Raw genomic sequence first — 26,425 nt, 5'->3', positions numbered from 1 at the left:
ATCCATCCATCCATCCAACCATCCATCCATCCTCCATCTATCCATCCATCCATCCATCCATCCTCCATCTATCCATCCATCCATCCATCTACCCATCCATCCATCCTCCATCTATCCATCCATCCATCCATCCATTCACCCATCCTTCCATCCATTCACCCATCCATCCATCCATCCATCCAACCATCCATCCATCCATCCATCCATCCATTCACCCACCCACCCACTCATCCATCCATCCATCCATCCATCCATTGTCATTAATTTACATTGTGGCACTAAAAAAATTCTGATACAAAAGTAAAACCCTACACGGCATCTGCCACACTGTGGCAAGTGCTGATACTGTTGCAACTACTTGCAACTACGTAGCCGTGACCACTCCAAGTGCTGCTGACAACCCTCCGCACCGCATCAGTCGTGGCCAGTGGCGGCGGGGCAGAAGCACCAGGCGTTCCATTTCTTGAGGTGGGTGCACAGGTAAAACCCTTCCTTATTATGACAGGCTGGCCTTTAAGAAAGCACAGCACACAGATAAGCAGGGTGTGCAATGTATATATGAATGTTAACTTTTAACCTTACTGATTGTGTGTTTAACGTAATGACCAGGGTTTGCCCTTAGAAATAGCCTCCGGCTAGTTGGGCAACCCTGGTATGTACACTGTAATCACATGCTGAACCAATAAATAGATAAATAAATAGATGAATAAAGACCAATGTGACAGCTGTTTGTCAATGGCTTTGATAAGTATGGCAAGTCCACGATACACGCGATTCACGCGAGCACTTTTAATGATCAAAGCTAAACAAGAGTACAGTGGAGACAAGATGGCCGCCGTAACACAAGGTTCTATGACCTCCGACCTCTAGAGGTCGTGATCTCTTGCATAAGTTTGTCCTTCTTACTTACCTGGCCTTGTGCATGACGAAACCAGCCCTGGCGTCCGACATCCATCCGCACCTGCACACCCAGAACCCGTCCGGCGGATCCTGGTACAGCTGGGCAAGGGACGCCAGGACGGCTCCCTTCTCTGCGCATGCCTGGCGAGCGTCATCAAAGCCATACTCATACTTGCCGATTGGCGACTCCATGTGGAAAACCTGCCCTGCAAAAGGCAAGGACGAAATGATAAACACATTAGGGAAATAACGAAGCTACCAATAAGGTCGCAAATTATTACTATATACAGAAGTGTATTACTTGTTCTTGCCCGTAGGCTAATTGCTAGTACATATATACTCTTATAATTACTGGATGGTAATGACTTGAAGACGCCAGGTACATTTGATTTGTATATCTATGCATCTAAATATAGAGCCACGTAAGTTCGTGACAGGAGATTCACTGCTCAAAGACTGTAAATTTATGGTATATTTGTTACCAAAAATTAATCGTGCCTACAGGTGTACACATAGTCACATAAGTGCTCCATATCAAGTTTCTTCTTGTTTTGGGTGTTCTATTGTGTTTGTGTTAGTACACTTTTTTGGACTTTTCCACCAACCTGCTTTATTGCAAAACTCAGCCGACAGGTTCGTGTGTGTGGGATTTGGCAGCCCCAGACGGACGACGTGTTCCTTGTCGAGACGTTCCTCAAGGGACGATACTTGGTCCTCCAGACGGCTGACCAGTGCTGATCGGGTCTTGCTGTGTCCCTCGAGGGTCGAGACTTTGTTTTCTAGACGACTGAAGAATGCTGATCGGTTTTTCTCAAGACTGCCGGGAATAGCTTCGCGGTTTTCGAGACGTTTTTCGAGGAGCAACACTTGGTTCTGAAGGCGGCCGACCAGTGCTGATTGGCTGACAAGCTGTAGCGAAAGTAAGCAAAAGGTAACCGGTTGTTTCGCTACATTGTCAGTTCTCTACAGTCGTTTCGCTACATGACATAAGTTGTTTCGCTGCATGGCACAAAGTTCTTTCGCTACATGTTACAAATTGTACAACCTATAACCAAGCAAAAACACAAGCGTTTGACAGTAAGTATCTGGTCTGGAAAGCTCATTTGTTGATAAACCGATTTAATTTCAAGGCTAAGATTTGATATATGGAAACTTTGCTAATGAACGTACGACAAGGCAACTTTTGTCATTAAGTAGAATTCACTCAGGTTATCATATGAATGTTAAAAGATGCACAGAAGCCATAAAAAAACTCACCGCCTCAAAATCCGGTTCTGGGGTGGAGACCTGCACCAGAATGAGTGTGAGAGACGTCATCAACACTACCATGACGACGGTCGTCTTGACAACGCTGACCAGCCGGGGGAATGACAGAAAAGTACGTACTCGTCCACGCCAGCCATTTTCTAGGCCTGGATAGTCTGAAATATGCAGTGGTAGTTACAGAGACATGTATCTTGACTATATTCACAGCGAATCGCACAGTTTTGTCAGCAACATGATCATCACATAGTGTAAACAAAATCTGTTGTTGGAAGGAACAGTCTACAACGACATTGCCACTTTGCTGACAGTTGAATTTTTGTGTAGCTACTTAAATACATTGATAAACTGTCTTGCTACCAATGTATTATTCAATACTCCTTATACGTATTTTTTGTGTGTTTGCAATTCATGTATTGCTCAAACTGTAAAAACTCCTGTATTGTAGGGGCTGTGCTAGCTAAGGATAGCCTGGAAACCATATCATCGGGGGCTCCCCGATATGTCTACGGCGCTGGGAGTGATGCTGCCCGCCCAGACGGCTTAGTCCGCTCGGGGGTCGGTTTACGGCCTTGGATTAGATTAGTTCGCCCCCTCGTGTGGCGGTGGACTCTCTATGGCAGTTAAAGTAGACATCTGCGAAATTCTACATGGCAGCTAAGAAGGTAGGCTGACAGAAACGGTTCAATAAAGCAGAGTGGGCCCGGTAAAACACCCCTAAGCCGACCCCTAGAGACTGGGACCCCTAGAGGCTACTAGCAGGATGGTGTGAAAAATGGAGTTTAAGGGCAATCTGTGAGAAACCAGTGCAATCTCAAAATAGTGTGTTTCACCATGAATACAGCACCGACCTGTACATGGATTGTAAAAGTGATTGGCGTGCAGCTGGTTGATGACGTCTTCTACCTGTCGGCCTCCGATGGTCGCCTTTGGCCTGGTGTCCTGCGGTCCGCTGAGTCCGGGGGCGTTGTTTCGGTCTGCCCGAAGGTTCCGGACGGGAAGGTCAGGAGCCCGCCGCGCCATGGCAGCAGGACGGGCGGGAGAGCCCGGACGTGGAGGGAGAGGCCGCGCCGCCATGGCAGCCGGGCAGACGAGAGTGCCCTAAGCCCGCTGTGCACGCAGTATCAACTTGCAGCTGTAAAAACAACCGCCAATTGCCTGCGACGTTGTTTTGGCAGACCTTGATCTACTTTATTGTTCATTACTTCAAGGAAGAGATTGTTGAGATAATCCTTGATCGTGTGTTTGTACTCACTGCCTTCGTCAGATCCGTCACAGCAAACAGCTTGTGGAAATCCCTCTACCCTTCATATAGTGATAAACATGGATTATGGACCTGCCCACGACTGGTGCAGACCAATCTGGTGGTGTGAAGTTGGGAGAACTTGGTGTCTTGATCTGTTTCGTCCGTTTGAAAGGGTACGTTATATAACCTATACATATGGAATATTAGCCTTTCAAGCAATCTATAGACCATGAAGTGCTTCTGTCAACACAGACAAACGCTATTCTCCAAGCATGTATGTAGAAACTTTTAATTTAAAAGTTTTTCAAACTCCCCGCTCTGTAAAGGGCCCGCTGCTCTGGCAACCAGGAGCTTGAGATTTACGAATTACGATTACTATTTTGCCTTTCAACATCTGCTTGGAGGTTAGACAAACGCTGCTTTCGTTAGCCAGTAAAATGATCCTCTGAGTGACCAGGCAGTGATTAAAAACAAAAATGAATATCTGTAATAGACTAGACATTACAGTATGATGAATAAGCTAAGAAGAATCCAAACTCATGAAACAGAACCATTATTGCCTGAAAAAACCAAAGCAGCAAACAGCTATATCTCAACACTAGGCCACTTGGCTGTGGGTGCCCACTCATGTGATGTTTGCACGTTTGAATTGTCAATCGTGGTTTCACTTTCTGTCATAAGGTTTTAGAATCGAGCGCACTGCTTGTCAGCATTATAAACTAGGCAGGACATGCATCAAACTAAGAGTCTTTCTACTGAATAAATCTTGACTGCATGACGGCTGCTTTGTTTTCAACGCAGGGAGTTCAAAGTTCAATAACAGAGAATACGGAAGAGTTACGTCATCACCACACCTGGTATTCCCGCAGCTTCTGCTTTTATGTTTTTGTTTTTTTGACATGAGGACTAAAGGTCGTTTCTAGACATCGTTAGTGTTCTGTTATCTGGACATCATTACCAGCCTGATCACCATGTCGAACATGCTGCGTGTTGCGGGGACACTTCTCCCTGTAGACGTGCAATGCCGGAGGTTTGTTACGGCTAACAGGTATGACCTGGCCGAGACGGGGTACGGCCGCGCCCTTCTGGCCGCCATGTCTGATATGGACAGGCTACAGGAAGTGGAGGTACTGAAGAGCCTGGGAGACTTGAACGTGGAGAAAGGAAGACTCTACAAGACAGAAGCTTCACGGAACTTAGAGCGGGGCCTGAACCTGTACAGGGCCGCACTGCTCCGGTGTGAGGACCCGGGGGAAGGGGAGTCTCTCCAACATAGGGTCAAACTCACCAAGAAACTCAGGCAGAAAACGCCAATAGCTGGCTCAATCAGTGACACAAAGATTTACTCTGTCGTAAGGACGGCAGAAATCTTTCAAGACTTGGATAAGACACGGGCTAAGGGTAGCCATATGGACTCCATTATAGATGGCTACACGAAGATTCTTGTAGAAGGAATAGCAGAGAGGAACAATATGTTAGAAGTAGAGGCTATGAAAAGTCTCGGGGACGTGAACCTTAAGAGAGGAAGAGACTTAAAGGAGCCCAGACACCTGACCAAGGCTACAGCCCTGTATAGCACAGCCCTGGAGCGATGTGACGATCCACATGGGAAAACCGTCCTCACACATCGCTTAATGCACGCAGCAAAAGTCCGGAGAGACATGCAGGAAGTAAGGAGACGGGTAAGTATTTAGCTTCATACATAGATAACATCTTTTGTGTTTTATCGTTATCAACATACCTCAATATGATTGAAACGCAAACTTCAAATTGCTCTAGACATAGACATAAGCAACTATATATAACGACGGTTGTGCGCCATTTGATGACATTGAATAATCACCTCCACTATGCAGTATATAGCTGTAATCTATTTGTTATCGACACCTGTGTACGACAAAGCTCGTGTTTGCAGTAACGGATGACCTCCTGACCTGTAAGGTGTCATGTTCGCAGTGATAACTTTGCGTGGCCCGACAGTGTTGTATGGCAGTTGAGTGTACAAACATTGTCATTGTTAGTTGTATGGTCACACGCCATGCGTATCAATGGCCGGGTGTTGATGTCCATCCGGTTCATTCATTGCGTTCATGCATGTGTGAGACTGATTTTGAATCTGTCGTTAAATGTTAGTGAAGGGAAATTATAACATCTATAATCATCTGTTAACTCAGACATTAATTTTGCTTTAATTTAGATCACTCTGAAGAGCGAAAGGACAAACAAATGGCTGTCAGCTGGACCTAACAAGGTCACTCCAACTATTTTTCAAGGTCAAGACCTCACTACTGTAGATAATGCCAGGTAAGTGACGTCAATCGAATAGTTTTCATATGTAACGCTAACTAATCCTTCTTCGGTTATTATTCTACTTTGTACATGTGACATCAATTCATGATTACCTTCACAGAAGGGAATTAACTTGTTTTTTCTCCGTTTCTTCTCCTTACTGTTCTCCAAACAAATAATGCCAATGATCTGGACCAGACGATTCTAACCATCGTTACTGAAGGTGTAGCAAACCCCCTGTGGTGTTCAATTACATAGTGTAGCAAGTGGCAGGACTAAGCTGGATAAGCTGGTTATCATATCTATGAATATATTGTAATAAAAATAAAGAAAGCAGTGGTTTGTTAAGGTAGACCATGTAACCATTATGTATCTGCGTGCAAATGTTGCCTTTCCAGTTGTATCATCTCTCAGCTTAAGAATATGACAAAGTTTCCCTTTGTGAGGACTTTTATGGCGAAAATCCAAGCACATTGGAGAATATTTTTAACATACAACAAATTATAAGAGCACACAAGCGATTAGATCTTTTAACATACTATTAGTTAGGACTTGCAGAATTTTCTAACAGCATTTTACGTATAAGGTAGCAAACGTCTATATAATACTGTGCAAAAACACTCCTGATTTTGGTGTAGCTGGATGAAACGACATCGATTTTAATGCTTCATCGACTTACTTTTTTGCAAACAACAGGCAGCAAAAAGAACAGAGCGGCACTTTGCCTCAATTATCCTAAAAAAAATGCTTGATATATGAAACATCTTCCCACTGCCGTTATACGACATGTTTTTTTTTTACATTCAAGAGTAACCTACATATACATATACATATAACAATCTAATCATCCCCTACTACAGTGTCTACAAAGACCAGCTGCAGGAGGGCTGCAGGGCCCTACAGACAGGGGACCTGGACACGACAGACCAGCTGCAGGAGGGCTGCAGGGCGCTGCAGACAGGGGACCTGGACACAGCAGAACAACTGCAGGAGGGCTGCAGGGCCCTGCAGGCAGAGGACCTGGAAAAGGCAGAACTAAACTTTGCAGCAGCCCTCAAGGCCGTCCACATAAAAGGTAATCCAACATAAAAAGTTGTCATTGGAAAAAGATCGTGTGACAAGGTCTGTAACACAAGTATTTTCAAATCTGATTGACGTATGATGTTTTGTGTGTTGCAAGTGTGTAGTCTCTTACTGCAACATTATTACCCCTCTCACCATTTTAGAGCTTTAAATTTCAAATACATAACATACAACTGATAGATCATAGACATTAACTAGTTGCCAAATGAGCACAGAGACCGGAATTTCTTTCAAGTTTCTACTAGCGTGTTGCAAAATATTGCCAATTATAGTCGAATGAAAAATTACATTGTAACCCATAACCCGAAACTATCATTTTATTCAGAGTCAAACACAGATCAATACGATAAAGAGACTGAACCTCTGTGCAACCTAAGCGATGTCTACCTGGAAAGAGGAAAGCGGTCGAAAAACGGAAGCGATTTCACCAAGGCTGCAGCACTCTGTAATGCAGCACTGGTCAGAGCAAGGCCAGAAGACAGAGAGCGCATCAAACAAACGATCCTAAGAATTAGCCGGTTGTTTGTGGAGCACGTGCTGGGGATCGAGCAGGCAGTGGACATCGGTGACACAGAGAAACACAAATTGACTTTGGCGGAAAGTCGGAGGCATGTGGAAGATGAGATCAAAAGAATCGAGCAGGAGATAGATCCCTACAGCCTTGATGATGATGATCCGAAGATAAGAGAAGTGGAGAAGAAAAGAGCGGAAGTAATCGTAGCATTGTTTCAAACTATAGTTCAACAAAGAAAAACGTTCATAGCTGGCCTTGTAGATGAGTGCATGGAGGTAATGGGTCCCCCTCCCTGTAAGTACGCCATGATAGGCTTGGGTTCACAGGCTACAGGATTAGCAACCCCGTACTCTGATCTAGAATTCGCCATCTTGATAGAGGAGGAAACAGACTGTGCCGTGGAGTATTTCCGCAACCTCACTCACTATCTGCATCTCAAAGTCATCAACCTGGGAGAAACCATTCTCCCGGCCATGGCGATTAAGTCACTCAACGATTTCTCCTCAGACGACCCGCTGGACAACTGGTTCTACGACTCTGTCACACCGCGCGGGTTTGCGTTCGATGGAGCCATGCCGCATGCATGCAAGACTCCACTGGGCAGGGGTAAAACTTTCGAACTTATCCACACACCAAGCGAGATGACAAACATTTTAAAGGAAGACCTGCTGCTTTATATAAAGAAAGGCTACCATCTGGCCAGCATATTGGGGAACGTGTGTTTGATCACAGGAGAGCAGGCCTTGGTCGATAAGTACTCCACTTTATGGACTCAGCAACACCGAAGTGGTAATGGAGCAATATCTGTGTTACAATTAATGAGCACATTGACCGAAGTAACAAACGTTCAAACTTTTAAACTCAAAGCTCTAACATCTAGACTGGTTGATGTGAAGAAAGAGATCTATCGATTTTCAACCCTTGCATTGTCGTCTTGGGCACTACTCTGTGGTATACAACCCACTACAGTCGTAGAGACTATTCAGAAGATGAACATGAACGGAGTCATCAACAGTGAGAACGCGCATCACTTAACGGTGTTGGTCAGCATCTCAGCAGAACTGAGGCTGCGGACATACATGAACAACCGTGGGCAGGTGGAGAACATGTCGGCCTTATCGTCCATGTCAGCTAACACAGATATTGGGGAGAAGTTGAAAAAAGTGTTTTATTTCTCTAACACCAAACAACTGATGAGGTATTATTATACAGCAAGACCACTGAAGGCCTTTATTCAACAACTTATCAAAAACAAGTCACCTCCTATACTGTTTGACAATTCGCCAACATTGCAAGCAGAGGTATATGCAAGTCTATGTGAGTACGAAAAAGCGACACTATGCACGGAACTGGCACTGCAGAATGTTCTCTCTAAATATGGTGAGGAAACTGTACATCCTGACATTGCCAACTCACTCGGCAACGTTGGTACGGCCTGGAGTGACCTTGGCGATCACAGAAAGGCCGTCAGCTTTTATGAGCAGTCACTACAGATGTACAGGAGTATCTATGGTGAGAACACTGCACATCCTGAAATCGTGTCGTTACTTAACGACTTGGGTAACGCCTTGGGTCAGCTTGGTGATTACAGAAAGACCGTCAGCTATTTTGAACAGGCACTGTATATGTACAGGAGTATTTGTGATGAGAATACTGCACATCCTGGCACCGCTTCGTTACTTGCCAACTTAGGTAACGCCTGGAGTCGCCTTGGTGATTACAGGAAGGCTGCCAGCTATCACAAACAGTCACTACAGATGAGGCGGAGTGTCTATGGTGAGGACACTGCACACCCTCACATCGCAATATCACTCGACAACTTGGGTACCGACTCGCGTGACCTTGGTGATCACAGGAAGGCCATCAGGTATTACGACCAGTCACTTCAAATGTTCAGGAGTATCTATGGTGAAAGCACTGCACATCCTGACATCGCCAACTCACTTAACAACTTGGGTAGTGCATGGAGTCGCATTGCTGATCACAGAAAAGCCATCAGCTATTATGAACGGTCACTGCAGATGAGGCGGATTATCTATGGTGAGGACATTGCACATCCTGGCTTCGCGTTGTCACTTTACAACCTGGGTCTCTGCTGGAGTGAACTTGGCGATCACAGAAAGGCGATCAACTATTATGAACAGTCACTACAGATGAGGCGGGGTATCTATGGTGAGGACATTGCACACCCTGACGTTGCTAACTCACTCAACACCTTGGGTGAGGCCTGGTGTCACCTTGGTGACCACAGAAAGGCCGTCAGCTATCATGAACGGTCACTGCAGATGAGGCTGATTATATATGGTGAGAACACCGCACACCCTGCCATCGCCGGGTCACTCAACAGCTTGGGTACCGCCTGGAGGGACCTTGGTGATCATAGAAAGGCTGTTATCTATTTTGTAGAGTCACTACAGATGTACAGGTTTATCTATGGTGAGGGCAATACACATCCTCACATCGCGGCGTCACTTAAGAATTTGGGCAGCGCCTTGTGGGACCTTGGTTATCGTAGAAAGGCCGTCAGCTATTATGAACAGTCCCTACAGATGGAGTGGAGTATCTATGGTAAGAACACCGCACATCCTCACATCGCTGGGACACTTAACAATTTGGGTGCCAGCTGGAGTGACCTTGGTAATCACAGGAAGGCTGTTAGCTATTATGAACAGTCACTACATATGAACAGGAGTATCTATGGTGAAAACACTGCACATCCTCACATCGCGTCGTTACTTATCAACTTGGGTACCGCCTGGAGGTACCTTGGTGATCACAGAAAGGACGTCAGCTATTGTGAACAGTCACTACAGATGAATCGGAGTATTTATGGTGCTAACACTGAACATCCTCACATCGCCGACTCACTTAACAACTTGGGTACCGCCTGGAGCAACCTCGGTGATCACAGAAAGGCTGTCAGCTATTATGAACAGTCATTGCAGATGAGGCGGAAGGTCTATGGTGAGAACAACGCACATCCTGACCTTGCCCAGTCACTTAACAACTTGGGTATCGTCTGGGAACATTTAGGTTATCACAGAGAGGCCGTCAGCTATTATGAAGAGGCACTAAGGATGAGGCGGCTTTTCTTTGGTGAGAACACTGCACACCCTGCCATTGCCAAATCACTTAACAATTTAGGTGTCATCTGTGGGCAACTTGGTGATCCAAGCGAAGCCGTCAGCTATTTTGAACAGTCCTTACAGATGAAGCGGAGTATCTATGGCGAGGATACCACACATCCAGACATTGAAAACACACTTCAGGCGTTGACTTTGGCTCGTAGGCTTCTTATTGAGAACCAAATGTCCGATAATTATAAAGAATAGTTTCAACAAACTAACTTGAAAGTTTAACTAGAAGGTTTCATGTGATAATTGAAACGACCTCTGTGACCGAACAATGACCATACGTACATTAACTCAAGAAATGAGACACGAAACTGCCACTGCTTGGCTCAACTGACGACGTCACAATGACCCGAGTCTATGATCTATTCTAGGGAGATGTGTGAGCAAAAGGTGTCCCCTATAGCTCGTTCCAACCTTAATAGCAGTTGGTTGAACAAACAGAATGATGAAAGAGTGACATTTGTACATTTCTACGACTGGTGCAGACCAATTTGTTGTAAAGTTGGGGAGAAACTAGCGTCTTTGTTTCTTTGTAATCAGCAAAACTGACATTAAAATGACAAAATGACAAAATAACATAGTGGGAAGACTACTATATATCTTACAAATATATTAAGCAACAAAGAAACTGATAATGGTGATAATCAGGAATACTAGTAAGATAAAACTGAAACAAGATTGGCAATGATAAAAAGACATTGTCATGACGACGGTGGTTGCTGGATTCCTTTGTACTGCTGACTAACATTCCAAACACTCTTATTGGCTTAAAATGCCCGTGGACAATTGCCTGTACAATTCTTAGAATATTCACAACCTACACACAATACAATACCATATGGCTCGCCACAGAGGCGTTGCCAAAAATAAGAAAAAAGAAACTGGAGATGCAGGGCATCGATCCCCGTACCTCTCGCATGCTAAGCGAGCGCTCTACCATCTGAGCTACATCCCCACCCACACTTGCAGTTGGAGATCCAAGCTCTTAGCTAAATGGACCGATCCAGTTCGAACACCATAAGCCCCGCCCCTGTTCTATTTCGAATAGTCCGTCAAAAACAGCCCTTGACGGACAAAAACGGCCGCGCGCGCTTGGCTGTCGAATATGCAGACTGTCTTTTGTTTTTTTCATGAGCTTTCATGCAGCCAATACAGTGAAAAAACTGTGACAAATGTACATAACCTGCTGAACACGTGCCATTTCTGTCCAACTAGCGCTGTTCTTGACGGAGGTATTCCAAATAGAATAGGGGGTTCGATATGTTCGATATGGTGTTCGACTAGAACGGTCCATTTCACAAGCAACAACAGCTGTTGGTGTTAGATACGGACGATCTCGTTTAGACACATGTGGTGACGACAGCAGTAACAATGGAGTGCGAAAGGGGACATGATTTCAGAAATGATGTTCATGATTGTTATCAATACATATCCCATTTTTATATAATTTGCTCTTTTCACACGTTGTCATGCTTAAGCTGTATTGTTTGCCATTTGTCAATCTGTCATAGACTGACGATTCGCATTTAAACTTCTAAATGACTAGACATTACAGTATGATGAATCAGCCAAGAAGAATTCAATCTCATGAAACAGAACCATTATTGCCTGCAAAAAAACATAAGCAATAAACAGGCTATAGCCACTGCATGGCTGCTGCTTTGTTTTCTACGCCGGGAGTTTAAAGATCAATAATAGATAATACGGAAGTATTACGTCATCACCACACCTGGAAATCCCCCAGCCGGCACATCCGCTTTTACGTTGTTTTTTTTACGTGGCGACTAAAAGTCGTTTCTAGACATCATTAGTGATCTGTTATCTGGACATCATTCCCAGCCTGATCACCATGTCGAACATGCTGCGTGTTGCGGGGACACTTCTCCCTGTAGACGTGCAATGCCGGAGGTTTGTTACGGCTAACAGGTATGACCTGGCCGAGACGGGGTACGGCCGCGCCCTTCTGGCCGCCATGTCTGATATGGACAGGCTACAGGAAGTGGAGGTACTGAAGAGCCTGGGAGACTTGAACGTGGAGAAAGGAAGACTCTACAAGACCGAAGCTTCACGGAACTTGGAGCGGGGCCTGAACCTGTACAGGGCCGCACTGCTCCGGTGTGAGAACCCGGGGGAAGGGGAGTCTCTCCAACATAGGGTCAAACTCGCCGAGAAACTCACGCAGAAAGTTGTTGGCTCAATCAGTGACACAAAAATTTACTCTGTTGTAAGGACGTCAGAAATCTTTCAAGACTTGGACAGTAAATGGACTAAGGGTGGCCATATGGACTCAATTATAGATGGCTACACGAAGATTTTTGTCGCTGGAATAGCGAATAGGAATAATATGTTGGAAGTAGAGGCTTTGAAAAGTCTCGGAGACGTGAACCTTAAGAGAGGAAGAGACTTAAAGGAGCCTAGACACTTGACCAAGGCTACAGCCCTGTACAGCACAGCCCTGGAGCGATGTGGCGATCCACATGGGAAAACCGTCCTCACACATCGCTTACTGCACGCAGCAAAAGTCAGGAGAGACATGCAGGCAGCAAGGAGACGGGTAAGTTATGTAGTTCCGTACGGTGTCATGTTCGCTGTTGTAGTAGTGTAAACAGTGTTAGTTGTATTGCAGTAATGTGTACTGTGTACATGTATAGCAACACGCCATGCGTCTCAGCGACCGGGGTGTTGATGTCAATATAGTCCATCCATGTGTTAATGCTGATTTTGAATCTGTTGTTACATGTTAATGTTAGAGATTTTAGCGTATGCAATTGCTATGTATTAGCATCGTTCACTCATACATTGATATTGCTTAAATTTGGACTTGTTGTATCATAATATTAACTGTTATATTTGTATCATTATATTATATCATTTTATCATACTTAGACTTTGTAATGTTAGTGTTGGCAATTACTATTATCTACAAACATGAATGTTGATTCAATTGGTACTTTTAGATGATCCTGAAGAGCAAGAAGACGAACACATGGCTGCCAACTGGACCAGACAAGGTCACTTCCACTATTTATCAAGGTCATGACCTTACTAGTGCAGATAATAGCAAGTGAGTGACGTCAGTCGAATAGTTTCATGTCTTCTGTTACGTTAGCTCATGTTTGGTCATTTTGTCTTGAATTACGTTTACGGAAGGGAACTATACTGTTTTTTCTCCGTTACTTCTTCCTCTTGTGACAAAAAATGCCAATGACCTGGACCAGACGGCTGTCACCATGGTTACTAGAGGTGTAACAGATACCCTGTGGTGTTTGATTACATAATGTAGCAAGTGGCAGGATAGAGAGGCTGGTAATTATATCCATGAATATGTATGAGTAAAAATAAAGCAGTAGTTTGTTGAGCTAGACTATGTGGCCATTATGCATTTGCGTCCAAATTTTGTCGCAACTTCGAATCTGACTAACTTCCCTTCAAGGTTTGAGGACTTTCATGTCGAAAACCAGAGTATGTTGGATAGAGCGTTTGAACGCACAACGAATTGTAGACACAGAAACGACAAGAAATTTATACATAGTTTAGACTAGCAGGATTTTTCTAACAGCATTTTCAAGTAAAAGGTAGCAAACGTATCTATGATACTTTTCACCTACGCATAGTTTCCTCAATTTTGGTGACTCTTAAATAAAGTGATATCAATTTAAACGTTTCATCAACTTGTACCTCCGTTAGGCCACAGCAAGTAAATTTTATGGATGACATCCTCCGCAGACTCCAAAATTAATGAGATAGGGCGAAAAAAAAACAAGGCGGGCCAAAAAAAACAAGATTTCTATTTTTTCAAATTTCGAGATCATAAGTCTTGTTAAACAAGAATTGAGATGACGAAATATGATATCATGACCAACAGGTCTTTTATTCCTGTATTCATCCAATGAGGTTTCATATATAATATAAAACCTCCTTGATTTAATGTAAACATGTCCTTGTAGATGGGGATACATCTCAATAGACTAACTACAACAAATGCAGAAAAGAGCTTGTTGTACCATCATCTGAAGCAACTACACTGGGCACTCATATGCAATGAAACACCTTGGGTACACAGCTTAATTAACTAGACCCCCCCCCCATTATTCATATAATGTCCTTACTATATCAAATGCAGAAAACAGCTTGATATTATACCATCATGGGCAGGAACTACACTGGGTATTCATATACAATGAAACACCTTAGACTGTCAACGTTTACGACATATTTGCCAATTTTTGTCATGTTGACCACCGTCGGAGGGCAATGAAATTTCTTGTTTTTTATTTCGAAATCAGGCGAAAATTAATGAGCGCGCTGATGTCATCCATAAAAATTACTTGATGTGGCCTTACTCTGTAAACCAGGCAGTGCAAAGAACACATGCAGAAAGGTGTCGAGGCTGTAAAGTCGGGAGACTTGGACTCAGCAGAGCAGCACTTTGCAGCAGCGCTCAAGGCCGTTCATGTGAAAGGTAATACAACCTGCTAATGCTTAGGTCACAATTGCGCCGGTGCCCGTCGGGGATGTAGCCCCGGCCGGGCTCTGACGTCCGAGGGGCACCGACTGTCTTGGTCACAATTAAAAGTATCCTTCACGCTGCCCTGCAGGGGTCCCGGGGTGCTCCGGCAGGCACTCGCGGCATTTTTGTAAAATTATGTCACCTTCATTGGTTGGTCTCAGGTAGGTACCCGTCAGTTGCTCTGACGGTGTCTTGTAGTGACCCCTGTGGGGTCCGACAGGGTACCGGGTACTTATCACATCCAGGTGGGGCAGTAGTAGGGTCCCTGCCGAATGCCTGATGGTCGGGCATCAGGCAGGCTCCTGGTGGGCACTCTTCATATCTTGGGGGTATATAAAACTGCACTGGGGCTCAAAAAGAAACACGTCGATATACGAAGTTTACGCCTTAGTTATGCTCACCTGATCTGTAACGTCACACACCTGACCGAGTCTTACGGAAGTACACACATACACTCTGTGCACTTGGTTTGTTTCAAAACATAACAATACTTAATTCTATACTCTTTGGCGATGACACCAATATCGCTTTCCCACAAAAACTTTGATTATCTGATACAACTGGCTTACCAAGATATGTGGAAAGTATGTGGTTTGAAGCAAATAAGTTACAAACAAATTCTACAAAGGAAAATTGCCTTATTTTCTGAAGTAAAAATCAAAGTTATGATATCTTCAAAGCCAAAATGTTCCTAATAGAAAAGAGAAACAGACCAACGTTTTTGGGGTAATGATAGATGAAAAATTAAACTCGAAAGCCCAATCTCTGCTATAAGGAAAAAAATTGCTGAAACAATTGATGTTATTGTGAAAATCGAATACAAACAAGAAAATAGACAAATAATTACTTGTCACGGTGGACTGCTGGCAACCGGAGGGGTACCTCGCGGTGTTTTCACGTTGAGGTCACGGCGTCGTTTTGTCCGCGGGGCCCGGGTAGAATTTAAGTCAGAACTAAATTTTTCTCGGGTCCCCGCCGGGCCAAAAAATATCCTGGTAGCCGCAGGGTGCCCCACGGGGCCACGTAGGGGTCCCGCACGGAAGTGCCAAACGAAAGCCCGGGAACTACCCGGCAGGGCCCCTTTTTCCAATTGTGACCGAAGCATTAAAGGGGAAGACATTATTTCCTCAAAATCTCTAATACAAATCTGATTGAAGTATCGTATTTTGTTTTTGAGTAGTTGCGTTTTGCAAAATTATCAACTTATCATCCCCCGCCGTTTAAGATTTTTAATCACCCAGTTCCATGAATCAAATATGTAAAATACTAAAGGCACATGATAAATCATAAACATTTATTGGTTGCCAAAATAACGGTAAGTTTGAACAGGTTTTAATATTTACTAGCATGTTGCAAATATTGCCGATTAGTCATACTAAAAATGTCATTGAAGTTCATAACCCGAAACTATTGCTTCATTCAGATTCAGTCTCAGAGCAGTTCGACAAAGAAGTGGAACCCCTGTACAAGCTGAGCGATGTCTACCTCAAGAGAGGAATGCAGTCGAAAGACGGAAGTGACTTCACTAAGGCTGCAGCACTCTGTAATGCAGCACTGGTCAGAGCAAGGCTAGAAGGCAGAGAAGGTATCAAACAAACGATCCTAACAATTAGCCAGTTGTTTGTTGAGCACGTGCTGGGGATCGAGCAAGCAGTGGACATCAGCGAAATAGAGAAACACAAGTTCTCCTTGTCGGAAAGTCGGAGGCATGTGGAAGATGAGATCAAAGGAATCGAGCAGGAGATAGATCCCTACAGCCTGGATGACGATGATCCTAAGATAAGAGAAGTGGAGAAGAAAAGAGCGGAAGTAATCATAATATTGTTTCAGACTATTGTTCAACAGAGAAAAACTTTCATAGCTAGCCTTGTAGATGAGTGTATGGAGGTAATGGGTCCCCCTCCCTGTAAGTACGCCATGATAGGCCTAGGTTCACAGGCTACAGGATTAGCAACCCCGTACTCTGATCTGGAATTCGCCATCTTGATAGAGGAGGAAACAGAGAATAACGTTGAATATTTCCGCAACCTCACTCACTATCTGCACCTCAAAGTCATCAACCTGGGAGAAACCATTCTCCCGGCCATGGCGATTAAGTCACTCAACGATTTCTCCTCAGACAACCCACTGGACAACTGGTTCTACGACTCTGTCACACCGCGCGGGTTTTCGTTTGATGGAGCCATGCCGCATGCATGCAAGACTCCACTGGGCAGGGGTAAAACGTGCGGACTTATTCACACACCAACCGAGATGACAAACATCTTAAAGAAAGACATGCAGCTTTATACAGAGAAAGACTACCATCTGGCCAGCATATTGGGGAACGTGTGTTTGATCACAGGAGAGCAGGACTTGGTCGATGTGTATTCCATTTTATGGACATGGCAACTCCAAAGTAATAATGGGGCAATATCTATGATACAAGCATTGGACATAATGACCGAAGAAACAAATGATGATAAATTTTTCACACTGAAATCCCCAACATCTACTCTGCTGAATGTGAAGAAAGAAATATATCGATTTTCAACCCTTGCAGTGTCGTGTTGGGCATTACTGCGTGGTATAAAACGCACCACAATCTGGGAGACTATTCAGAAGATGAACATGAACGGAGTCATCAACAGTGAGAACGCGCATCACTTAACGGTGTTGGTCAGCATCTCAGCAGAACTGAGGCTGCGGACATACATGAACAACCGTGGGCAGGTGGAGAACATGTCAGCCTTATCGTACATGTCTGCCGACACAGATATCGGGGAGAAGTTGAGGAAAGTGTTTTACTTCTCAAACACCAAACAACTGATGAGGTATCACTACACAGCAAGGCCTTTAAAATCTTTTATGCAAGAACCTGTAAAAATCAAACTACAAAAACAGCCACCGCCCATACTGTTTGATAATTCACCAAGATTACAAGCAGAGGTATATGAAAGTCTGTGTGAGTACGAAAAAGAGAAACTGTGTAGAGAATCGGCACTTAAAAATGATATCTCTAAATATGGTGGGAACACCGCACATCCTGACATCGCGTCATCACTCAACAACTTGGGTGCCACCTTGATCAAACTCGGTGAATACAGAAAAGCCATCAGCTGTCATGAACAGGCACTGCAGATAAAGCGAAGTATCCATGGTGCGGACAATGCACATCCTGACATCGCGTCGTCACTTAACAACTTAGGTATCGCCTGGAGGGACCTTGGCGATCGCAGAAAGGCCGTCAGCTGTTTTAAACAGTCAGTGCAGATGTACAGGAATATCTACGGTGAAAACACCGCACATCCTGACATTGTGTCGTCACTTAACAACTTGGGAGTCACCTGGAGTGACCTTGGTGATTACAGAAAGGCCGTCAGCTACAAGGAACAGTCACTACAGATGATGCGGAGTATCTATGGTAAGAACAATACACATCCTCACATCGCGTTTTCACTTAACAACCTGGGTAACGACTGGGGTCACCTTGGTGATTACAGAAAAGCCGTCAGCTATTATGAACAGGCACTACAGATGATTCGGAGTATCCATGGTGAGAGCACTGCACATCCTCACATCGCGAAGTCACTCCACAACCTGGGTGAGGCCTGGTGTCACCTTGGTGATTACAGAAAGGCCGTCAGCTATCATGAACAGTCACTACAGATGATGCGGATTATCTATGGTGATAACACCGCACATCCCGACATCGCGGCGTCACTTAACACATTGGGTGACGCCCGGAGGCACCTTGGTAATCACAGAAAGGCCCTCAGCTATCATGAACAGTCACTACAGATGAGGCGGGGTATCTATGGTGCGGACAATGCACATCCTGACATCGCCAGGTCACTTCACAACCTGGGTAACGCTTGGAGGGACCTCGGTGATTATAGAAAGGCCGTCAGCTATCATGAACAGTCACTACTAATGAGGTGGACTATCTATGGTAAGAACACCGTACATCCTGACATCGCGGCGTCACTTAACAACTTGGGGGAGGCCTGGTGTCACCTTGGTGATCACAAAAACGCTATCAGCTATCATGAACAGGCACTACAGATGTGGCAGACTATCTACGGTAAGAACACTACAAATCCTGACATCGCGAAGTCACTCCATAACTTGGGTGTCGCCTGGGATGACCTTAGTGATCACAGAAAAGCCATCAGCTATTATGAACAGTCACTACAGATGATGCAGAAGGCCTATGGTGAGAATACCGCACATCCTGACATCGCCCAGCCACTTGACTGCTTAGGTATCGCCTGGTCTAAGTTAGGTTATCACCGAAAGGCCATCAGATATTTTGAACAGGCACTAAAGATGAGGCGGCTTTTCTTTGGTGAGAACACTGCACATCCTGAAATTGCCAAGTCACTTCACAATTCAGGTGTCATCTGTGCGAATCTTGGTGATAACACAGAAGCCGTCGGCTATTTTGAACAGTCCTTGAAGATGAGTAGGAGTATCTATGACGAGGATACCGCACATCCTGACATTGAACGAACACTTGAGGGTCTGACTATGACTAGAGACCTTATCAAAAACCAAAAGGCCGCTTACAATAAAGAATAGTCACCACAAGCAGGAGGTTTAATGTGATAATCGAAACTACATAACGACCTCTCTTACGGGATAATTACCCTACACAATCTCACAAACGTACAAAACAATATCCAAAGAAACGAGACACGAAATTGACATGCGGCACCGCTTAGCTTAACTGACTACGTCACGATGACGTAAGAGGTCACAGGTCAGACGGGCCAAAACAAAAGAACACCAACAAAAAAACGTTTGTAGCTAAGTGATAAAACTTACTAGAGGTCGTATAATCAAGGCATACTGTGGAGAAATATGTAAGTATAGAATATTTGTAAGTGTATGCCTATAGTTATGTCTTCATCCGTTGGTGTAAGATGTATATGTGGAGGTGAGGTTGATTGATAGGTTTCATGATTAAGGCATATTGTGGATCTATGTGAACTGAAAGTATAGAATATGTGCGTATAATATTATATCTGTGTTATGTATTTATCAAATATGAGATTATGTAAAGAGTACCTAGGTTTATGCCATCTATATTGTCTGTAGAGGTGTGAGCAAAGTGTCACTATAGCGCGGTCCGACCTTGTTCTCTTCTGCACTCGCATTAACACATGCAAAAGATGGGATTTCTCATGGCTGATTGATAAATTGGTAGTTTTATCCGCATGTGTCAAAAGTGTCACAAGCTGTGAGCACAAGTTTGAATGTATTACTTCAAGCAACTGAATTGAACCTTTATGAAGCTGACGGTGAAAGTTCTGCATAACAGACTCATTGAATGATAAACGAAATGTCTCGCAGAAAGGCAGCCATAGCTGGATGAAGCTGACAGGTTTTGTACTTTCAATATTTGCTTAGTGTCTATGATAGTCAGTCCAGAGGACAAAGACCTCCTCATGTTTGTGTTGCAGAATTTAAAGTAAACCAGTTAAGCCCTATGGCGCTAGAGACTGATTTACAGACTGTTATATGACAGGTGTCACCTCCCCGACACCAGAGAATGGTATTGGCCAGAACCCAGGGAAGAGAGAACCCTGGGCTGGGAGAGAGGTCGGGTGTCAAACCGGGAGTTGACTGGACACAGGGTCTCTGTCATGTGAGTTGAATAAAATGTAGTTCGAAGAGATCTTTGCGTGATCGTCTGATGGTAAAGAACATTTTATCCTAGCACAGACAAACAAAATCACATTAGAGCCTGAAAGGATGCTAGAATGAAAGAAAGGTACACCATTTTTTCAAGATAGGTTTATTCACGATCACCAGAAGACGATCTAGAATTCTAAATATAGACACTCGATGTCATCACGTTACACCTTTTAAAAGACTAAATAGGCACTATACAGCTGTTTTTTTATGGATGTATTCAGCACGTATGGATGTATTCAAACATCACGACAACAGTACAGGACTTTGTAGTATGGCTGACTTTTCTCTACTAAGAACACTAAAGTACAACAACCTTGAATTCTTTTGGCAATGTCCACCATTGCGTGTTGGTAACAAAATACGTAGATGTATGTTGATTTGAAACACATAATTATCTTCAGCCTCAGTACATCAACAGCCTTTGTCAGTTGAAATTTTCTTACATTTTTGCTAGAACAGAACTAACACGAATACATGCTACTCCTTGCATGTCCACCACACATACAGCCACATCTTATGCACCTTTAACATGCGCATTGTTCTAGATCTCAACTTGTCAAAAGGTTCCATATGCCATATTTATGACCAGCTAACTCTATCACAGAACTTCTGAAGGCAGACTGTGCTACAGCTACGCTGCTACTCACCGACCTCTTTGCCAAAATTTGGCAACACGAAGTCATTCCTTAAGACTGGAGCAAAGGGCTCATCTTCAAGATTCCCAAGAAGGGAGATCGAAGCAACTGCGACAACTGGCGGGGAATAACCTTGCTGTCTATTCCCAGGAAGGTGTTCTGCAGAATCCTCCGACGGTCAGGTAACAATGAGAATCATGTCTGGTGCACATGTGTATAATGCACATGTTTTACATCAGGGGAATAACAGAATGATGTTATTTGTGTATCTTGGTGGTTCTATTGAAGAAGGAAATCATTATCATTGTAGTTGGCCTGCTTCATTACCATGACCTGCAGTTAGCTTGTAAGAGCATATAAATGCAATCAAGGTCCTACATTTATTTATTATTATACATCAAGATCAAAAACAGCTGTTTAAAGTTCCTGAAAGCTAGAAGCCGCAAACAGCTTCAGGAAGTAAGAAGGTTTAAACAGACTATAATCCACATCTACGCAAACGCATGCTCATATAAATTAATTTTCCTCCAAATGTGGCACTACAAAACTCTGAAAAAAATTCAAAACTACAAAACTCTGATAAACACGTAAAACCCTACATGACAACTGCAACATTGTGGCAGGTACTAAATATGTAGCAACTACTTGTACCACATGGCCGTATCGGTTTCGGTCTTGATTCTTCTCGCCGCAACGGATCAGTCGTGACGACTGCCGGCGGGGCAGAAGCACCAGGCGTTCCACAGCAAGCGGCTGGTGCACTGGTAGAATCCTGTCCTATTCAGACAGTCCGACCTTAAAAAAAATGAATTGTAAGCAAAGTGGACATAGTTCTGTAAAAGGTCTGTGCTGTGTCCCAATGGACTTCAGTCAAATTACTAAAAATTTGATCGTAGGTACGTATTAAAGACTGCGCTGCCTTGCTCGCACACTTACCTGGCGGTGTGCATGGCTATGCCAGCTCTGCCGTCCGACAACCATCCGCATCTGCACACCCAATTTGTGTTCGGCGGATCCTGGAGCATCTGGGTAAGGGACGCCAGGACGGCTCCCCTCTCTGCGCATGCCTGGCGAGCTTCCTCAAATGTGTACTTGTACGTGCCGTCGGGTGACTTTATGTTGAAAACGTGTCCTACAAAAGCTAAAGGCAAGAGAAAATTCCCTGTTTTCAGTCTACCTTTTGCAGAAAACGGCAACATTATCGGCTTTCGCATGAGAATATCAAACCACAACTGGAGGAAAGGTGGTTTTACAATGAGTGCTGCTAAGAAATTGCAGAATGTTAGTCGTGTCAAACATAGCCACATATTTGCCATTGCATTTTACGAACACAGATCTTTCTTTCGAACAAAATAGCAATATTGTGCTCGTATTAGTACTCTTCCAATGACTTTTCTACGAACCTGCTTTGTTGCACAGTCCAGCCTTCGGGTTCGACTGTGGTGGTATCGCCGGCTGCACGTGGTCGATTTGCTTCTTGTCCTGGCGTGTCTCAAGGGCTGACTGGCTGTACAGCTCTTCGCGGTTGTCGAGACGTTCCTCAAGGGCCGATACTTGGTCCTTCAGATGGCTGATGTCTGCTGAGCGAGTCTTGAGGCGTTTCTTCACGGTAGTCGCTAGGCGTTCCAGGCGTTTGTTTTGGCTTGATATTTGGCCCTCCAGATTTCTGACCCCAACTGAGCAGGTCTTGCTTTGCTCTTCAAGGGTTGATACTTGGTCCTCCAGTGCTAATTGGTTTTTGAGGCGTTCCTCCAGGACCGATACTCGGACCGCTAGACGGTTGACCAAATCTACGCGCGTCTTGAGACTTTTCTCAAATGCCGATACTTTGTGTTGCCCGCGGCTGAACAGGACTTTTCCTTGCTCTTGTCGCTGGTTGTGGCTTGATAGTTGGCCCTCCAGACGGCCAACACGTGCTGAGCAGGTCTTGCTGTGCTCTTTAAGGGTCGATATTTGGTCCTCCAGACGGGTGACTAGTGCTTCACGGTTGTCAAGGCGTTTCTCAAGGGTTGATAGCTCGTCCTTCAAATGGCTGCCCAGCGTTGCACTGTTCTCAAGACGTTCCTCAAGGGTCGATACTCGGTTCTCAAGAGGATTGGCAATGGCAAGGGCTGACTGTTTCTCAAGGCGTTCTTCAAGTGTCGATACTCGGTTCTCAAAAGGGCTGGCAATGGATGAGCGGTTTTCAAGGCGATCTTCAAGGGTCGATACTCGGTCCTCCAGAAGGTGGCCTAGTTCTGAACGGTAGAAAAAACACCCCTCTCCGGTTGATACCTCGTTCTTGAAATGGCCGGGCAGTGAAGAGCTGTTCTTAGTGAGGTGGTTGTCCAGTGCCGAGCAGTTGTCAAGTCGCTTCTCGAGGGTGGATGCTTTGCTTTCTTGACGATTGATGAATGCTGACCGGTTCTCGACTTGTTCCTTAAGGGCGGAGACTGTGTCTGCCAGACGGCTGAAGATAGTTTCGCGGTCTTGGAGACCTTTTTCGAGGTTCTGAAGACGGCCGACCAGTGCTGACCGGCTGATAAACTGTGGCGAAAAGAAGCAAAAATATAAGCTTTTAACAAAAAATCATATGTTCTTAAGTGCTCATTTGTTGATAGATAGATTTCGTGTCTAGGCTAGTCTTTTATACATGGAAACTTTGCTAAAGAACGTACTTACGACAAGGCTTTGTCCATTATAGTTAAAACTCATGCAAAAACAAAGGGAGAAGCAAGGAGAAACTGACCGCGTCAAAATCCGGTTGTGGGGTGGTGATTTGCACCAGGATGAGTGCAAGAGATGTCATCAATGTTACTATGACGACGGTCGTCTTGACAACGCTGACCAGCCGGGGGAATGACTGAAAATGACGTACTCGACCACGCCAGCCATTTCGTTCCTCTGGTTCATCTGCAACATGAAGTGATATTTATAAAGACATTCATCCTGCCTATTTTCACAGCGATTCGCACAGTAACATCAACAATAGGAGCTTCAAATTGTGTGAATTGAAGGGTCACCCTGAAGACTCATAAAAGAAAAACAGTATCGGTCATTTCAAATTACCCTCCCAAACGCAATCCTTGCCTTTCTAACTGTTGAGTATTTATGTTTACTGGAACGACAAGATGTAATGATGCTTTATGTAACAACACAGTACTCTGTGATATTGCCGTCAAAGCATTTGAAAACGACATCGGGGTTCAAGAAAGATCTCAGGCGCTGGTTAGAGATTTGAAGTGCATTTTCAGTAAGGTTGTTTCTTTATAAAATGGTGTCGCCTAATCACTGACCACGCAGATGTGGGGTTAGCCCAAAAGTGTCGACTTTCAGCTAGAATCTCGGCAGTCAGAAAAAGTCATGATCATCTACTCCACATCTGCTCGGAGACGGGCTCACTATATATCCTACATGTGATGTACACGAACAATACTGACCTGAGGACTCAGTCGAGCCGCCGGCAGTGTTGGCGTGCACCCTACTCTCCAAGCAGAGGTTGAATGGGCAGATCGTCACCGTTTTATCATATGCCGTCATTTTTTGTCGCTAGCCCATTCAGAATGGGCTAGCGACAAAAAATGACGGCATATGATAAAACGGTGACGATCTGCCCATTCAACCTCTGCTTGGAGAGTAGTGCACCCCCGGTCCCCCGCTTCTGTCCTGCCGCCCGTTCGGCCCGAGGACCCCGGGGCCGTTTCCACGGTTTCCTTCAATTCAGAATTGTATTCTGTCATCTAATTGCGAAATTATTTTAAAGTACCTTTTAAATCCGCACGATAACAGTTACTCAAGCAACTGGATAGACGTTGAAACGGTCAGACGTTTCAGGTAGCATTTATTACCTTGCCTCTGTGCCAGTTACTGACGAAAGGTAGTCGATAATGGATGGTATCTGAAACGTCCGACCTTTTCCAAAATCTGTCCAGTTGCTTGTGTAGCTGTTGTCTTATGTATCTTGCTACCTGGATGCACCTTTCAGATCATTTTCAATTTTCATCATCTTTACCTTTCCTGATCAGCCCCCAAATGTTACATTTCACCCTGAATTTCGTACTAACCTGTAGATTCCCTGGAGTTGTAAAAGGGGTTGGCGTGCAGCTGGTTGATGACGTCTTCCACCAGTCGGCCTCCGATGGTCACCTTTTGCCTGGTGTCCTGCGGTCCGCTGACTCCGGGGGCGTTGGTTCGGTCTGCCCGAAGGTTCCGGACGGGAAGGTCAGGAGCCCGCCGCGCCATGGCAGCAGGACGTACCGAATGATCGAGTACAGACTGTGCACGCAATATCAGCTTGCAGCTCTAAAAACAACCGCTAATTGTCTGCGACGTTATTTTGGAAGAGATTGATCTGCAATGTATGCATTTCATCCAGGAGAGTAATGTTGAGATAATCCTTAAACGTTTGTTTGTACTAACTGCCTTCTTCCTATGTTGCACAGCAAACAGCTTGTGGAAATCCCTTCCATCCCCCGTTAGATATTGATAAACATGGAGTTGGGCAAACCACGAATGTTGCAGACCAATCTGGTGTGAAGTTGGGGAGAACTTGGCGTCTTTGTCTACCGGTTACGTAAATACTGACTATGCAAGTACACGTTGACAATTCTAGAAGGTGACCAAGCTTATATTTTCATACTGGAATACCCGAAGCTATTAAAATGAAAGGTTTGCCTAAACTTGATCAGCGGACGATCTAGGACTCATAGGTCAAAATATGAATTTCCTTGCCTCCCACTCCGAGGGGTGTTCTCGGACTCGAAACTACATGACTTCTGTGAAGGGAGGGGAGAAATGTTTGAAACTAACCCATCAAGTTCTAACTTTTCTGAAAGATCCTTGTCCCTGTCCCTGGACGTTTATAGACCCAGCACTCCCCATCATGTAACACTAGGTGATAACCCTTACTGTGTACAGATAGGTAAATACATCAAAGAAGTGGACATTAGAACAAGCAATGTATGAGTGTACGGACGTTAAATTTCGATATGTTGCTCTATCCCATATGATTGTGCGTAATCAAACTCATTTGTATGCACCTATTCGTTTGTATATTATGTATATATGTAGTAGACCTTACGAAAGTCACTTTAATTGTGTTGTGTCAATAAAGATTGTAACACCACCGGGGGCGCGCTCAGATTATGTAAAGATAACATGTGACATACTTGCCTATCAGATAATGAAAAAAAC

At 44.4% G+C, this 26,425-nt stretch overlaps 4 protein-coding genes and 1 non-coding gene across 5 annotated transcripts; 3 read left to right on the top strand and 2 right to left on the bottom strand.

Moving 5' to 3' along the window:
• Positions 1–402: 402 nt before the first annotated feature.
• LOC136426678 (tumor necrosis factor-inducible gene 6 protein-like) lies at positions 403–1,104 on the bottom strand. Its single transcript, XM_066415437.1, has 2 exons — positions 911–1,104; positions 403–511 (listed from the first exon to the last, which is right to left on the bottom strand). Exons 1-2 carry the CDS (start codon positions 1,090–1,092, stop codon positions 415–417), a joined length of 279 nt encoding a protein of 92 aa, XP_066271534.1. The 5' UTR covers positions 1,093–1,104; the 3' UTR covers positions 403–414.
• Positions 1,105–4,258: 3,154 nt separating this feature from the next.
• Positions 4,259–10,654, top strand: LOC136426458 (uncharacterized). Its single transcript, XM_066415122.1, has 4 exons — positions 4,259–5,091; positions 5,607–5,713; positions 6,559–6,773; positions 7,107–10,654. The coding sequence occupies exons 1-4, from the start codon at positions 4,381–4,383 to the stop codon at positions 10,625–10,627; spliced, it is 4,554 nt and encodes a 1,517-aa protein (XP_066271219.1). The 5' UTR covers positions 4,259–4,380; the 3' UTR covers positions 10,628–10,654.
• Positions 10,655–11,311: 657 nt separating this feature from the next.
• Positions 11,312–11,384, bottom strand: Trnaa-agc (transfer RNA alanine (anticodon AGC)). Its single transcript has one exon. It is a non-coding gene; the product is annotated as a tRNA-Ala (tRNA).
• Positions 11,385–12,201: 817 nt separating this feature from the next.
• LOC136426456 (uncharacterized) lies at positions 12,202–13,497 on the top strand. The gene is made up of 2 exons (XM_066415120.1): positions 12,202–12,983; positions 13,387–13,497. The coding sequence occupies exons 1-2, from the start codon at positions 12,279–12,281 to the stop codon at positions 13,495–13,497; spliced, it is 816 nt and encodes a 271-aa protein (XP_066271217.1). The 5' UTR covers positions 12,202–12,278.
• Positions 13,498–14,774: 1,277 nt separating this feature from the next.
• Positions 14,775–20,554, top strand: LOC136426455 (uncharacterized). Its single transcript, XM_066415119.1, has 2 exons — positions 14,775–14,891; positions 16,363–20,554. The coding sequence occupies exons 1-2, from the start codon at positions 14,801–14,803 to the stop codon at positions 19,497–19,499; spliced, it is 3,228 nt and encodes a 1,075-aa protein (XP_066271216.1). The 5' UTR covers positions 14,775–14,800; the 3' UTR covers positions 19,500–20,554.
• Positions 20,555–26,425: the final 5,871 nt, after the last annotated feature.

Source organism: Branchiostoma lanceolatum, chromosome 2, assembly GCF_035083965.1.
Source record: "Branchiostoma lanceolatum isolate klBraLanc5 chromosome 2, klBraLanc5.hap2, whole genome shotgun sequence".
Classification (NCBI taxonomy): domain Eukaryota; kingdom Metazoa; phylum Chordata; class Leptocardii; order Amphioxiformes; family Branchiostomatidae; genus Branchiostoma; species Branchiostoma lanceolatum.
Note: the sequence above shows the minus strand (reverse complement) of the source record. Positions and strands in the feature narration are given on the sequence as shown.